The 17473-nt window shown below is 39.8% G+C and overlaps 1 protein-coding gene across 1 annotated transcript in view; it reads left to right on the forward strand.

Moving 5' to 3' along the window:
- The window catches only part of LOC122746606 (zinc finger protein 260-like), a 28957-nt gene extending 14611 nt beyond the window's left edge, over positions 1–14346 (forward strand). Inside the window, exons 5-7 of the mRNA XM_043992350.1 lie at positions 329–455; positions 1112–1207; positions 12332–14346. Of these exons, the coding sequence (XP_043848285.1) occupies positions 422–455; positions 1112–1207; positions 12332–13752 (1551 nt within the window). The 5' untranslated portion in view covers positions 329–421 and the 3' untranslated portion in view covers positions 13753–14346. The remainder of the gene's footprint in view (positions 1–328; positions 456–1111; positions 1208–12331) is intronic.
- The last annotated feature ends 3127 nt before the right edge of the window (positions 14347–17473 follow it).

Consider the following 17473-nt stretch of genomic DNA (forward strand, 5'->3'; position numbering starts at 1 on the left):
TATTACCTTGCTTTCTTTTCCATAGTCTCTGATACTTCACTCACAGAGCACATACCTCCTCCCTGAGCCTATGGGGAGAAGCATTTCATAGTAAGACCTTTATTCAGCTTTTATCATTCTAACATGGTTCTCACTTCAATATAAAATGCTTCTCTCAATATTCCATTGGGCTCTTATTGGATGTGGTTTCAAGTGTTGCTTCCTCTCATAGGAGTTTTGGGCAAATGCCTTCTGTGTTTCAGATATTTCCTCTAAGTTGATGAGGGCTGGATTAAGTGAATTCTGAAGTCTTTTTCATCTCTAAATCATGTGACTTTTGATGGCTTAGGAGTTGGTGACATTCAAGGATGTGACTGTGGATTTCACCCAGGAGGAGTGGCACCTCTTGGACCATTCTCAGAGAGAGCTGTACAAGGAGGTCATGCTGGAGAATGTCCAGACCCTGCTCTCTGTGGGTAAGGATCTTTGCCCCTGGTGACTGTGAGCTACTGACATGGCAGCTCCCTCCTCCTCATCCTGCCAGGCCTAGCAACTTTATCCTGATTCTTCCTTCTTTATTCCCTCAAATTCCAGTCCAGATGTTGGGAAAGGAAGGGAATGGAATAAGCATTCATACATACCTGCTTTATATCTAGCACTGGGCAAAGTGTATTATCCTCATTGTCATTTGATCTTCGCAACATCCCTATGAGTTTGGTAGTATTATCATCCCCATTTCGTAGGTGAGGTAACAGGCAAACAGGTTACACCACTTGTCCAGGGGGACACAGCTCCCATGTGTCTGACACTGGTTTGAAATGGTCTTACCGACTCTGGGCCCTGGGCTGTTACCACTGCACTACCACAGCCTCCAATTTCTAGATAATTGTAGGTAGGCAGTGTTCCCATCCTTCTAGGAAAGAGGTGAATAAAGGGGAAGTTTTCTGATACCAAATGGCCTGTGTGACCTCAGGCTGCCGGCAAAGATCCCAGCAATCAATACCTTGGGAACTGTCCTTGAGACATCCTGGGAACCATCCTGTCCTCTTTGCTTGCACGTCTTCTTTCCATAAAGTAGACTAAATTGTACATTTCTCTCTATTCTCATCCCTTCCTTATTCTACATTCCTAGGACTTCCAGTTTCTAGAGAAGATTTGCGCTATCCTTTCCAGGAAGGGGAATCACCAGGCATGGTAGAACACAAAGGTCTGAGGGACTCCTGTCCAGGTGAGTGACATAAATCAGGTGTATGAGGGCTCTTATGACAGGAGGTCTCCTAAGTGTTGTGGTGCAGGGAGTGCTGGACTTGTGGGCAGGAAGGTCTTACTTGGAATTGGTTTTTAGACCCATTTCAGCAGTGGGATCCTGTGCAAGTGACTGAAGCTTAGAGCCCCAATTACCTCATACAGGGGAACAAGTCAAACTCCTTGGCCTTTCAGTTTCCTTTGTGGCATTTAAAATTAAATGGGAAGGGGCAGCTAGGGGGCGCAGTGGATAGAGCCCCAGCCCTGGCTTCAGAAGGACCTTATTTCAAATGTGGCCTCAGACACTTAACACTTACTAGCTGTGTGACCCTGGGCAAGTCACTTAACCTCAATTACCCCACAAAAAAAAAAAAAAGAAAAACAATTATATGGTAGTGACCTATTTCTATCCCATGTTGTAGGGGAACTTAGCTGGGGTTTCTCATATATTGCTACTTAGAAATTAGAGGCTATAGCACCAGTTTTGTGCATTAAGCATTTATTAAAGCATATTAAATCTTAGTAAAGATAGAGCACATGGCCCCAGAAGTTCAGAGGGGAGAGGGATAGTGGGCCACATTGCTGCTCCTTCAGAGTCCCAAGGCCAAGAGAGAGAGTCCCTGAGAGTAAGCTCCTTGAGGTCAGGAGGAGAGGTGGCCCTTACACCCTGCTTCAAGCTAATTGGCCAGCATCATTCAAATCTCTTGGTTCATCAGACTAGAGGGTGGTCTGGAGCAGTATGTGCTGACGTCAGAGCCCAGAGGACAGACCCTCTGTGGGGGGCAAGGCTTTTCAGGTAGGTGTGGATTTAACTTCTGTTGTCTGTATTCATAGCCCAAGGTACAATTACATTTCCTCTGAAATTCTCCTGACTCTGGGCTGGCCTTAAGAAAGGGCAGGCAAGGCTCTCTGGGTCCCCTGTAACCCCATTATTTGCTCACATCTTGTAGTTACAAAATTTTGATGGTATAAGAAATCATCATTTTGAACTTTGGGGCATAGAGCTCTCCTGAATGCATCTCACATGGCCTGAGGGTATCCATTCTGAATTGTTTCCTAGTCTTTATTCCAGTCAATAAACACTGATTAAGCACCTACTATGTTCCAGACACTGCTATACACTAGGAACACAAAGAATGGCAAAAGATAAGCCTTGCTCTCAAGGAGTTCAATCTAATGGGGAACACAACATGTAAACAAGGATCTGGCAACCCAATGTATCCCAGATAAAGTGGACCTCATCAAAACAGGGAAGGCCCTATGAGTAAGGAAGACAGGAGGAGACTTACTATAAAAGTAAGAATTTAGGTGGGACTTGAGGGACAGCCAGAGAGAACATGGAGTCAGGAGATGTTGCTGGTCAAGAAGCAAAAAACCTGATTTTCACACATATGGAGGGAAAATAAGGTGAAAGAAGCCTGGGAAAATAGGAGAGGGGCTAATGATAAAGGGCTTTAACAGCCAAGCAGAGGATTTCATATTAGATCCTGTTAATGGGGAGGCCATAGGAAGTGTTTTATTGAGTGGCAGTGACATGATCAGAAGTGTCCTGTAGTAGATGAATTTGACAGCTTGGTGGGGGATTAAGTGGATTGGTGAGAGACTTGAAGCAGTGAAAGCAACCAGAAGGTTTTTTTTCTAAAAAATAACATCATTTTTTGCCTAATCATGATGGTTGAGAATCACTGCACAATGAAATATATTAATGCCTGAAACATATATCTACTTGTTGTTCCAGGAGAAAAATATACAGCAAACAAACCTTGGCAATTCTTTACTGCATAAGGTGTCATTGAATATTTTTTAATAAACATTTTTATTTTAAAGTTTTGAGGTTAAAATTCTGTCCCTCCCCCGTCTCCATTTCCTACACTTTCCCAGAGTCAGAAGGCTATCACATACATGTTATACATGGGCAATTATAGAAAACATTACTGTATTAGTTATTTTATATAAGAAAAAAAAGAAAAAATGAAAGTGAACAATATCATGCTTTAGTCTGTGTTCAATATCAGTTTAGTCTTTGGGGGTGGAGATTGTTTCATCATCCCTACTTTGGGATTTTCTTGGGTCATTGTATTGCTGAGAATAGTTAACTCATTCACATTTCTTCATCAAACAACTTCATTGTCACTGTGCATAGTGTTCTTCTGGTTCTGCTTTTCATAATAAGGACTTTCTAAATCCATCTTGCTTGTGATTCCTTATAGCACAATAATGTTCCATTACAATCATCTACCACAGGTTGTTTAGCCATTCTCCAATTGATGGGCATCCCTTTGATTTTCTTAGCCACTAGAAAGAGAGCTGTTATAAATATTTTTATACAGGTAGGTCTTTTCCCTTTTTTGGCATGTCTTGGGATATGACCCAACAGTGGTACTGCTGGATCAAAGGGTATGCACAGTTTCATAATCCTTTGGACTTAGTTCCAAATTATTCTCCAGAATGGTTGGATCAATTCACAACTCCACCAAGAGTTTATTAGTTTCCCATTAGTGTGAGGTGCTACCTCAGAGTTGTTTTACTTTATATTTCCCTGATCCATAGTGATTTAGAACATTTTCCATTTTATAAAGCTTTCTATGTCTTCTTTGGTCCTAAATTCTTCCCCTCTTCTATGCTCTTTTAATTTGCTTAAGGTATCACCCTTTATGACCTTATTATAAAACACAGTTTGAGATGTTGTTCTGTACCTAGTTTCTGCCATTCTTTTTTCCATTTTCCCAGCAGTTTTTGTCAGATAATGAGCATTTGTTAGGAAAGCTTGGATCTTTGGCTTTGTCATATACAAGGGTAGTATAATCAATTACTATACTGTAATATGTAGCTATTCTTTTCCACTGATCTACTACTCTATTTCTTTGTCAGTACCAGAATTTTTGCACTAAATAATTTTTAGCTAAAAATCCCTTGGATTTCATCATCATGAACCTCCAAAGAGTTCTTGAACCACTAAATGGGATGTGGTAAGAGAGGACCATTAGAAAATCCTGCTGTTAAATTCTTAATAGAAAGATGTTGTATTCAAGATATAATTTGAAACATAATATAGAGATAATTTAAGAATTCTTGGATAACATGAAAGCTAGGATCAGAAAAAGAGCCTGCACAGCATTTTTTAAGACATTATCAAGGAAAACTGCCATGATAACCTAGAATCAGAGGGCAAAATCTTCATTGAAAGAATCACCTGATAACTTCCTGAAAGAGATTTGAAAATGAAAACTCCAAGGAATATTTTAGTCCAGTTCCAGAACTATCAAGTCAAGTAGAAAATGCTGCAGTCTGCCAGAATGAAAATTCAAATACCACGTAGCTACAAGTAGTATTACCATGGACTTAAGAGCTTTTACATTAAAAAATCAAAGGGAAAAATAGGTGAAGTTGTCCTCATAAATTCCCTTTATAACACAGACATGGTGCTGATTCCTAAATGAAGAAGAGCTAAAACTGAAAGAAAATTTTAGACCAATTTCACTTATGAATATTAATGCAAAATTATAAAATAAAATATTAGCAAAGAGATAACAGCAATATGTCACAAAGATCACACACTATAACAAGCTATGATTTATATCAGGAATGCATGGCTTTTTCAATTTTAGGAAAATGATTAGCGTAATAGATCAGGTATATAAGAAAAAGAAAAAGCATATGATTATATCAATATATGCCACAAAGTAAGTAATGTATCTAAAACCTTAAAGATGCATTGTGCAGAAAGGGGATCAGCTAGACATGATGCCAGTAAGATCAGAAGTTAAACAAGTATGCCCATGATCACCCCTCTTCTCCAATATCTCCTTAGAAAATGTTAGCTTTAACAATAAATGGGGGAAAAATGAAGGAATTAGATTAGGTAATGAAGAAATGAAAGTATCACTCTTTTCAGATGATATGATAGTATGCTTAAAGAATCAACTATTTTTTCCCTTGTTTGTATTTTTCTCTTTCCTTTTCCCCTGTCCCTTCTCACTAGTGTTTTGTTTCTTGCCACCTCAGTTTTCTCTCCCTCTATCAGCCCCACCTCTCTTTTGTCCTTTCCTCTCCTAGTTTTACCTTCCCTTCTATCAGCATCCCACCCTTTTTATTTCCCCACCCTTTTCTTTTCCCCATTCCCCTTTTACTTCCCTAGAGGGTAAGATAAAATTCTAGAACCTACTAAGTGTGTATGTTATTCCTTCTTTGAGTCAAATCAGATGAGAGTGAAGTCAAAACAATACTTACCCCCCCCTTTTTCCCCACTATTAGAAATTGTTCTTTTGTGCTTCTTTATGTGATGGGATTTACCCCATTCTGCCTTCCCTTTCCTTTTCTCCCCTTATAATCCTTTTTGTTATTCCTTAAGTTTGTTGTTTTTTTTTTTTAAATAACGTTACATCAGAATCAACTCAAGACTCCTCCTATCTGTCTTAATATGCAGTTCTCAAGAATTACAAGTATCTTCTTCCCTTGTAAGGATGCAAAAATTTTAACTTTAGTGAGTAATATTTATAACTCCCTTTTTATCTTTTCCTGTATCTCTTGAGTCTTGCATTTTTAGATTGAATTTTCTGTTCAGTTCTGGGCTTCTCTTTCAAAAAGGTTTGAAGTCCCCTCTTTCACTGAGTGTCCATCTTTTCCCCTGAAAGATTATGTTGAATTTTTCTGGGTAGTACATTCTTGGTTGTAATCCCAGTTTCCATTGCCTTCCAGAATATCATATTCCAAGCCCTCTAATCATTTAATATAGAAGCTGCCAGATCCTGTGTAATTGTGATTGATCCTTGATATTGAAATGGTTTCTTTCTGACTGCTTGTAGTCTTTTCTCCTTTACTTGCTAATTCTGGAATTTGATTACAATATTCCTTGGCATTTTCATTTTGGGATGTCTTTCAGGAGGTGATCAATTAATTCTTTCAATGACTAAACTTTCCTCTGGCTCTAAGACAATGGGGCAGTTCTCCTTAATAATGTCAGTATGCTGCCTAGGCTCTTTTTTGGTCATGTTCCTCAGGTAGTCTAATTATTCTTTGTTTTTGGTGAGGCAGTTGTAGTAAACTGACTTGCCCAGGGTCATACAGCTAGTAAGTGTTAAGTGTCTGCGGCCAGATTTGAACTCAGGTCCTCCTGATTCCAGTGCTAGTGCTCTATCCACTGTGACACCCAACTGCCCTTTAATTATTCCTAAGTTGTTCCTCTTGGATATTTTTTTCAGGTTTGTTGTTGTTCCTGAAAAGATATTTTATGTTTTCTTCTACTTTTATATTCTATTCATGTTGCTTTACTTTTTCCTCTTGTCTCATTGAGACATTATTGACTTTCTCTTTCATAAATCTCATTTCTTTCAAGAGGGTTTTTTGGTATTGAAACCAATTCTTCTTACCCTTTAAGACATCCCCTGTAGGTTTTTTATCATTGTTGTGCTTCTGAGTTTATGGTTTAATCCTCCCTGTCACCATGGTAATTTTCAATGGTGATGGTTCTTTTCTATTTCATATTCATATTTTATCCTCTTTTTTGCCTTTTAAGGTTGAATACTGCTCCTGGGGTACAGCATGCTCTGTCCCAAGCTTCTTTTGCTGGGGGCCAGGGGCCCAGTCATTAGCTTTTTGCTCTGAGGCCTCAGCTCCTCGCAGCTTCCTCACTGCACTGGAGTAGCCCAGCCCCGGTGGTCCTGTTGGGTAACAGAGACCCCAGCTGGCACATTACCTTCTGCATTGAAGCCAGGGGTCTCACAACTGGCCTGTTGTGCTACTACCATGCTGAGCTTGGACTGGGGGCCCTCAGCTGCTGATCTGTGCTGAGGGTAACAGCCCTTTGGTGGCTGGCCCAGACACCCTCTGAGCTGACTTGTCCTCCCCTTTGACCCTGGTGACCCAGACCTTTACTGAAGATCTGCCAGGATATCTTAAGTCAAAAGATTGTTTCACTCCAATTTTTTTGCAGGTTTCACAGCTTCAGAATATGTTGAGAGGAATATTTTAAACGTTGTTTCTGAGGAAAATTTGGGGGAGCTCAGGCAGCTTTCTGGTTTCATTCCCCAGTCTTGGCTCTTTATCTATTTTTTTGATTAAGTTATGTCATGGGGCAAGTCACTCAACTCCAATTGCCTTAAATATCCTGAGCCATCTCCAGTGCTGCTGATCTATATCTTGCCACTGGACCCATGAGATCACCCTGAATGAATGAAGGACAAAGAACGACCTTCCCTTAATCTCTGAATGGGCATTGCCTCAGACTAACTGAGCCCTGAGAAAGACCTTACTTGAAAAGGCAAAGGTCACTCACTGCCTTTGGGGTCATCTCCAGTGGTCCTGATAAACATCGAGCCACTGAACTCTGGTTGGTCTGGAGGAGAGAGTGAGGTTGGTGCCTTGGCACAGTCTTTCCTCACTCAAATCCAGTTCATTGTGAGTCATGACATCACCTCCCCAATATCTTGGTCCTCTTCAAGAAAGAAGGATGAACAAAAAGTACCAAAAATAATTGTTGTGTAGAGATAGAATAAATGCAAATTTTATCTGGAAGAACAAAAGGACAAGAATATGAGGGGAACTAGTAAAGAAATGCACAGGAAGGTGGCCTAGCCATGCCCAATCTAAAAGTATATTATAGTGCAGCAGTCCTCAACGTTCTCTGGTAATGGCTGAGAACTGGAGTCCAAGATCAGGGGAATAGGTTATGTACACCAAACAGGTGTAAAGGACTATAGTATACAGTTTGAGAAACCAAAAGATTATGGCTTCTAGTATAAGAACTCCCTATTTGACAAAAACTGCTGGCTAACAGGTAAATTGTATTGCAGAGCCTAGATATAGACAAACATCTCACACCTTATGGCAAGATACAGTCAAAATGAGTACATGATTTAGATATAAAGGGTGCTACCAGCAGCAAATTAGGAAAGCAGAGGGTACTTTGTCAGATTTGTGGACAGAGGAAGATTTTAGGCCCAAACTAGAAATAGAGAAGATCAGGAAATGCAAAGTGAATCATTTTGCTTACACTAAATGAAAAAATGCTTGCAGAAGGAAAATCAATGTAACCAAGATAGAAGGAAAGCAGAAAGATGGGGAACAATGTTTTATAGCAAGTGTTTCTCAAAAAAGCCTCATATCTCAAATATAAAGAGAATATAACCACATTTATAAGAACACAAGCCATTCCCCTATGGATAAATGGCCAATGAATATGAACAGGCAGTTTTCAAGGTCAGGAATCAAAGTTACCGCTACTCATATGAAGAAGTGCTTTAAATCACTTTTGAGTAGAGAGATGAAAATTAAATCAGCCACCTGACACCTCTCAGATTGGCTGATACAACAGAAAAGGAAAATGATAAATGTTGGAGATGTAGGAATATTGGAACACTAATGAATTGTTGCTGGAGTTGTGAACTGATCCAATCCCTGTCCAGAACAATTTGTAACTATACCCAAAGGGCAATAAATCTGTGCATAGTCTTTGATGCAGCGATACCATCACTATGTCTCTAACCTGAAGAGATCATAAAAAAGAGACCTATATGTACAAAAAAGATTCATAGCTGCCTTTCTTGCAGTTCCAAATAATTAAAAAGGGAATGAATGGACATAGATTGGGGAATAGCTGAACCAGTTGTGGTATATGAATGTAATGGCATACTATTGTGCTAAAAGAAATGATAAACAGGCAGATTTCAGAAAACCCAGCAAAGACTTAAGGGACTGAAGCTGAGTGAAGTGAGCAGAAGCAGGAGAATGTTGTGCATAGTAACAGCACCATTGTGGGATGATCAACTGTGCTAGACTTAGCTCTTCTCAGTAATACTATGCTCCAAGATAACTCCAAAGTTGTCATCATGGTAAATACTCTCCACATCCAGGGAAAAGAACTGTGACCTCTGAATGCACATTGGACCATCCTATTTTGACTTTTTGAGGGTTTTTTTGTTGGTTGGTTTGTTTTGCTTTTTCCTCCCTTTTGTTGTGATTCTTTTTTCACATGGGACTAATGTAGAAATATGTTTAATTTGATATATAACATATATCACATTGTTTTCTTTTTCTTAATCTTAAAAGTATTTTATAATTTTCCACATTTATTTCTATAAGATTTTGAGTTCCAAATTTTTTCCTACCTTTCTTCCCTCCCTCCTCCCCAAGACAGAAAGAAATAGGTTATACATGTACAATCACATTAAATATGTTTGTGCATTAGTCATGTTGTGAAAGAAGAATCAGAACAAAAGGGAAAAACCTCAAAAAAAAGTAGAAACCATATAGTTCAATTCGCATTCAAATTTTACAGTTCTTTTTTCTGGATGTGGAGAGTATTTTCCATCATCAGTCCTTTGGAACTATCTTGGATTATTATATTGCTGAGAAGAGCTAAGTCTATCACAGTTGATCATTACACGATGTAATAGGCAGTTCTTTATATATATAAAAATGTTTTATGATTTTCTAGTAGCATGTAGAGATAGTTTTCAACATTTGTTTTTATAAGATTTGTAGTTTCAAATTTTTTCTCCTCCCCTGCCTCCCCTCAGTCCCCCTTCCGCGAGGCAGCAAGTAATTTGATCTGTTATATATGTACAGTCACACTAAACATCCCTGCATTAGCCATGCTGGGAAAGAAGAATCAGAGCAAAAGGAAAACCTCAAACAGGGAATAACATAAACACTCAAAGGGGTATACTAATATATTTTGCCCTGAGGGAAAGTGGGAGGGGAAGGGGAAATGGGGAGGAGAGGTGAAGGAAGGGAGGGCAGATTGGGGCATGGGGCAGTAAAAAGCAAAACATTTTGGGGAAGGTTAGGATGAAAGAAGATGGAAAATGGAGTAAATATGAAGGGGAGGGAATAGGATGGAGGGTAATACAGGAAGCAATAGTAAGTGTGAAAGAAATGATGAGCAGGATGCCATCAGAACGTCGTATGAAAGGTGCAGACCATCAACAGAGGAAGAACTGATGATGTTTGTATACAGATTGAAGTGTGGTTTTGTTTATTGGTTCCTCTTTCTGGAGTTGTTCTGTTTCACCATTTGAATAATGTGAAGATGCTTGGCATGACTGCACATGTGTGACTTATATTGAATGTCTTGATTCCATAGGGAGTGTGGGGGAGAGAGGGAGGAAGAAAAGTTAGAACACAAAGTTTTTTAAAAAACCAATGTGAAGAAATGATGAGCAAGTGGATTTCAGAGAAATCTGGAAGGACTCATATGAACTGACACTGAGTGAGATGAGCAGAACCAGGAGAACATTGTACACAGTATCAACAACATTGTGTGTTGATCAACTGTGATAGACTTGACTCTTCTCAGCAATACAAAGGACTCATGATGGAAAATGCTTTCCAAAAGACCTCTGGAATCTAGATGTAGATTGTACCATACTATTTATCCTTTTTAAAATTTTTTTGGTTTTGTTTTCCTGTTTTGAGGTTTTTCCCTTATATTGCTTTTTATATTTGGGAGGGAGGAGGGAAAAGAGGAAGAAAACTTTGGAATCCAAAATTTTATAAAAACAAATTTGAAAAGTCTTTACATGTAACTGGAAAAAAGTAAACTACTATTAAGATTAGTCAAAAATTATATGTATATATATGTTTTAAAAAATGGTTTCAAATAATTGGAAACTGAGGCAATGCATGGCTGAACAATTTGTGGTATAGGAATTTAATGAAATAGTGTGCTATATAAAATGATGAGCAGACAGATTTCAGAAAAACCCAAAAAGACTTCTATATACTGATACTGAGTGAAATGAGCAAAACCAGAACACTGTACACCTGAACAGCAACATTGTGCAATGATCATCTATGAATGACTCAGCTCTTCTCACTAATACAGTGATCCAAGACAATTCCAAAGAACTCATGATGTCAAACGCTATCCACATCCAGAGAAAAAATGATGGCGTCTGAAAGAACATTGAGGAATGCGATTTTCCCATTTTTTTCCTGTTTTTTTTTTTGTTTGTTTGTTTTTCATGATGTGAGTGAGATTTCCCCCACCCCTTAAATATAAGTGATTTAACAGTAGTAGTAATCAGTTTATAGACTACAAACTGTGATGTAAAAGATTTAGATATTTTTAGTAGCTTAAGAAAATGATAATGAAGTTACTAAGATAGATATTGAAAGGAGCTAAGGGAAATGCTAACTTGCCTACTTGACAAGCTTAACCAAAGGTATAACTACCTGACTTCCAATTGTGCTTGGGCCTAGCCACCAATCAGCTTAAAGATCAAATACATAAATTAGTACCTTCTGAGGTGTAAGGGACCAATGAGAGCTGGAGAGAAGTTGGAAAGCCAAACTTAACCAATATGGTGGAATGTCTTCATAGCTGGGAAAAAAGTCAGAGAAATATAGGCCAGAGAGGACACCTCCAAGATGGCAAAGGTGCAATCCAGGATCTGGTTTCATGTTCCGAGCTTTTTACTTAGTAACAGTGTTATTTAAAACAATATATAGAATTGCAAGTGACTACGCTATTACTTGATGGTTTCTTTCTCCGTATTCTGTACTTGTTGTATGTGAACCACTTGGGTTATGAGAAATAGTGGGAGGAGTCATGTTGTCTAAATATTTCTGAATCCTGAGGCCTGGGTCCTTTGGGTCCTAGAACTGAGACCAGTTTTATTATAAGAAAGGATCCCTCTCTCAGTAAACTTATTTTCATTTCCTTTTCTTTGTCTAACACTACAACTTTGAAATTTTCACTACAGTGGTTTTTCCCTTTTGATCTGTTTTTTCTTTCTCAACACGAACAATGTGGAAATGTATATACATCATTCCACATGTATAAGCTATATTAGATTGCTTGACATTTTGGGAAGGGGGAAGGAAAAGGATTGCGAGAAAAAAATTGAAACTCCAAATTGTATGGGAAATAAATTTTGAAAACTCCTTTAACATGGAATTGGAAAAAGACAAAAAAACTTAATTTTTCCAAAATAAAAGAAGCCATCTTGCAGGTGTTTCCAATGATTCATTCTACCTATTTTAAATAAAAATTCTTTATTTTGGCTTGGGAAATAGAATATGCATAAGTTTACATTATGCCACATGACAAAAGAACATGTTTTTAGGTGTATGTATCTTTCTGTTAATACATAATCATTTTCTTCAGGTGGAGAGACCAGGTTGGTTGTGAAGAAGATGGCTACAAAGGTGAACATTTCTGTGGAAGAATATGGCCAGCATATATTTGAGAGTGATGGTACAAAGGCTTTTGGTTGGAACTCAGATCTTGTTAGGCATCAGAACATTCACATTGGAAAAAAGTTTTATAAATGTAATCCATGGGGAACGACTTTCATAGGAGAATCCCCTCTTCTGGTACATCAGAGAATCCACACTGGAGAGAAACCTTATGAATGTAATCAGTGTGGAAAGACATTCACACAGAGCTCCAGTCTTGCTAAGCATCAGAAAATCCACACTGGAGAAAAACCTTATGAATGTCATCAGTGTGGAAAGGCTTTCACACAGAGATACAATCTTGCTGCACATCAGAAAATCCACACTGGAGAGAAACCTTATGAATGTAATCAGTGTGGAAAGGCTTTCACGCGTATCTCCATTCTTGCTGTACATCAGAAAATCCACACTGGAGAGAAACCTTATGAATGTATTCAGTGTGGAAAGGCTTTCACACGCATCTCCATTCTTGCTGCACATCAGAAAATCCATACTGGAGAGAAGCCTTATGAATGTAATCAATGTGGAAAGGCTTTCACACGGATCTCCATTCTTGCTGCACATCAGAAAATCCACACTGGAGAGAAACCTTATGAATGTCATCAGTGTGGAAAGGCTTTCACGTGGAGCTCTAATCTTGCTAATCATCAAAAAATCCACACTGGAGAGAAACCTTATGAATGTCATCAGTGTGGAAAGGCTTTCACACGGATCTCCATTCTTGCTTCACATCAGAGAATCCACACTGGAGAGAAACCTTACGAATGTCATCAGTGTGGAAAGGCTTTTACACAGAGCTCCAGTCTTGCTAATCATGAGAGAATCCACACTGGAGAGAAACCTTATGAATGTAATCAATGTGGAAAGGCTTTCACAGGGAGATCCCATCTTGCTGCACATCAGAGAATCCACACTGGAGAGAAAGCTTATGAATGTAATCAGTGTGGAAAGGCTTTCACAGTGAGCTCCAGTCTTGCTGCACATCAGAGAATCCACACTGGAGAGAAACCTTATGAATGTAATCAGTGTGGAAAGGCTTTCACACGGATCTCCATTCTTGCTGCACATCAGAAAATCCACACTGGAGAGAAACCTTATGAATGTCATCAGTGTGGAAAGGCTTTCAACCAGAGATCCCATCTTGCTGTACATCAGAAAATCCACACTGGGGAGAAGCCTTATGAATGTAATCAGTGTGGAAAGGCTTTCACATGGAGCTCCAATCTTGCTAAGCATCAAAAAATCCACACTGGAGAGAAACCTTATGAATGTCATCAGTGTGGAAAGACTTTCACACAGAGATCCCATCTTACTCAGCATCAGAGAATCCACACTGGAGAGAAACCTTAAGAATGTAATCAGTATGGAAAGGCTTTCACAGTGAGCTCCAATCTTGCTGCACATCAGAAAATCCCCCCGGAGAGAAACCTTATGAATGTAATCAATGTGCAAAGGCTTTCACAGTGAGTTACAATCTTGTTGTACATGAGAGTATCCATACTGGAGAAATCTTAGAAATATAATGAACATTGTAAAACCTTCAGGCACAATATTGATATTCTATAGAAATCTTGTCACTGTTATGAATTAGAAAATGTATTCAGTTGTCATTCAGAGCGTGTTCAAATTTAGGGAATTCATTTTACTTTTTTTGCCATTTATTTAGAATTTTATTTTCCCCCCAATTAAATGTAAAAGCTATATTAAAATTCATTTAGAAACTTTATCTTTTCTATGCCCAAAGGGCTATCAGACTGTGCATAGCCTTTGACCCTCCTCCCCTGCCTCCTCTCAGCCCCCCTTCCCCAAGGCAGCAAGTAATCCCCACATTAGCCGTGCTGGGAAAGAAGAATCGGAGCAAAAGGGAAAACCTCAAAGAAGGAATAGCATAAACACTCAAGTGGGTATTGTAATATATTTTGCCCTGAGGGAAAGTGGGAGGGCAAGGGGAAAAGGGGAGGAGAGGTGAAGGACAGGAGGGCAGGGGACAGTAAAAAGCAAAACACTTTTGAGGAAGGTTAGGGTGAAAGAAGATAGAAAATGGAGTAAATATCAACGGGAGGGAATAGGATGGAGGGTAATACAGGAAGCAATAGTGTGAAAGAAATGATGAGCAGGATGCCATCAGAAGGTCGTATAAAAAATGCAAACCATCAACAGAGGAAGAGCTCATGGTGTTTGAATACAGATCGAAGTGTGGTTTTGTTTATTGGTTTCTCTTTCTGGAGTTGTTCTGTCTGTTTCACAATTTGAATAATGTGAAGATGCTTGGCATGACTGCACATGAATGATTCATATTGAATTGCTTGATTCTGTAGGGAGGAAGAAAAGTTAGAACACAAGTTTTTTTTTTTTTAAACCAATGTGAAGAAATGATGAGCAAGTGGATTTCAGAGAAATCTGGAAGGACTCAAATGAACTGATGCTTAGTAAGATGAGCAGAACCAGGAGAACATTTTACACAGTATCAACAGCATTGTGTGTTGATCAACTGTGATAGACTTGACTCTTCTCAGCAATACAAAGCCCTCATGATGGAAAATGCTCTCCAAATCCAAAAAAATAAAAAAGACCTCTGGAATCTAGACGTAGACTGAACCATACTATTTATTTATTTATTTATTTTTTTTGTTTTGTTTTCCTCTTTTAAGGTTTTCCCCTTATATCATGTTATATTGGGGAGGGAGGAGGGAGAGAGGGAGGAAGAAAACTTTGGAATTCAAAATTTTGTAAAAACAAATTTGAAAAGTCTTTACATGTAACTGGAAAAATAAACATATTAAGATTCAAATAATGAGTGTTCTCAAAAATATGTCTAAGGAAATTCTGAATCTTTTAAAGTTATAATAGAAGTTATAAGATTGTGATGGAAGATGTACTATAAGAAATGACAAGCAAGACAATTTCAGAAAACCTGGAAAGACTTCCATGAACTGATCCAACTGGAAATTAGCAGGACTAAGAGAATGTTGTGCACAGAAACAGCAATACAGTATGATGAAGAATTGTGAATTTCTTAGCTGTTCTCTACATTACAATGATATAAGACAGCCCCAAAGGACTAATGATGAAGCATTCTATCCACCTTGGTTGGGGGGGTTTCTATCTAAATACAGATTGAAGCATGCTGTTTTTTTTCTTTTTATTTTCTTTCTTCCTTTTAAGCTGTATCAGATTGCTTAACATATCATGAAAGGGGAGGGGAGGCAGAAAGAAGAGAGAGATAGAACTTGGAATTCAAAAGTAATTAAAAAAAATCATTTCAACATGTTTTTGCTGGAATATACTATATAAATATAAATGTGGCCATTACTGTATACAAAGTTTGGTTGGTTTTGCTCATTTCATTCTTTATTATCTCTTGAAAGTCTTTCCTTGTTTTTCTAAAAGTCACTGAGCTCATAATTTCATATATAGCACAGTAGTATTCCATCACAATCATATACCACAATTTATTCAGCCATTCCCTAATTGATGGGCATCATCTGCCATTTTCAGTTTTTGCCACGACAAAGGGAGCTGCTATACATATTTTAGTACATGTAGGTTCTTATACTTTCCCTCTAATCATCTTGAGAAACAGATCAAGTTGTGGCATTGCTGGGTCAAAGGGCATACACGGTTTTAGAAATGTTTGGGCATAATTCCAGATCGCTCTCCAAAATGGGTGAATCACGGAAGATCTGTAGTCAAGAGGTCCTGGGGTTGGAAGGGGGAGAAAAGGAAGTGAAGTGCGGTGTGAGGCCTTCTGGGAAATGTAGTCCCGGTGCCGCGCATGCCCAGGAGGATATGGGGGCAGGGATGTTGAAAGGCTCCTAGTTCTCCATTCCTCCTTCTTCCCCAGCTTGGTGCTCAGCCCCCCAGAGCTGCGTCCTCTCCTTCCTGCTCCCCTGAGACTCCCGTTCATGGTCAGTAACGCCCCTTCCCCCGGGGCCCTCAGGGGTCCGACTGTCCAGCCGAAGGGGACGCGGGGAGGGTTTCCAGCAGAGACACCGGGCTGGGGGGGGGGGGTCCTCCTCTTTCCGGAATTGTCCATTTCCCGGAGGGTCCGAGGGCACGACCCCCAAGGCCCGGGAGCCCCCGGCCCGGCCCCAGCGGGGTCTGCGGCGGCTCAGGCTGGGGGTGACGTCACAGGGAGGCGTGCGTGGGGGCCGAAGCTGGGACCCCGGGCAGGTGTGTGGCATGTAGGTGTAGGGCGGGGCCCCGCAGGTGAGGAGGCCGGACCCCCCCCCCCCAGCCCCTTCCGGGGGGCTTCCCCCAATGGAGCCTGAGACGGGGAATCCCCGTCGATTTTCCCATGTGCCACCTCCCCCTCGCGTGTCCAGAGTCCACGCGGTGACCCCGAGGGTCCTGTACCAGGGGTGGAAACCCGGGAGCCTCATGGTTGTGTTAATGACGTGTCCACAGGCAGAGAAGGCTTTCGGCAGAATACAGGGCTCATTGCTGTGGAAACCCCCCCAAAGCTCAGGTGTGAATGGCCATTTCCTTAAAATGATAAAGAAAAGGAAAAAAAGAGCCTCCCCCTCAAACCCTCAGCCGGCATTGTTTGTGATGAGGCCCAGCTGGAAAACTTCCTAGTAAGATCAGGAATGAAGCAAGGATGCCCACTGCCACCCACCTCATCCAGCGTTTTATTGGAAATGCCAGCATGGGCAGCTAGGTGGCGCAGTGGATAGAGCACCGGCCCTGGATTCAGGAGTTCCTGAGTTCAAATCTGGCCTCAGACACTTGACACTTAATAGCTGTGTGACCCTGGGCAAGTCACTTAACCCCCATTGCCCTGCAAAAAACAAACCAACCAACAAACAAAAAAGAAATGCCAGCACCGGCCATGAGAAGAAAAAGAAACCCAAAGGGTCAGAATGGCCAATGAGGCAATAAAACTGTTTGTTTTGGCAGGTGATATTGATGCTGTTCTTGGGAAATCTTAAGGATTTAGCTAGAAAGTTAGTAGAAAGAACAATTTTAGCAAAGTAGCAGGAAGTAAAAGCATTTCTCCATATCATTTAAAAAAATGTAGACCGAATATAAAATATCTGGGATTATATCTACTGTGATGTTTAAAATTCTA

Source organism: Dromiciops gliroides, chromosome 3 (assembly GCF_019393635.1).
Source record: "Dromiciops gliroides isolate mDroGli1 chromosome 3, mDroGli1.pri, whole genome shotgun sequence".
In the NCBI taxonomy this organism is placed as follows: Eukaryota; Metazoa; Chordata; class Mammalia; order Microbiotheria; family Microbiotheriidae; genus Dromiciops; species Dromiciops gliroides.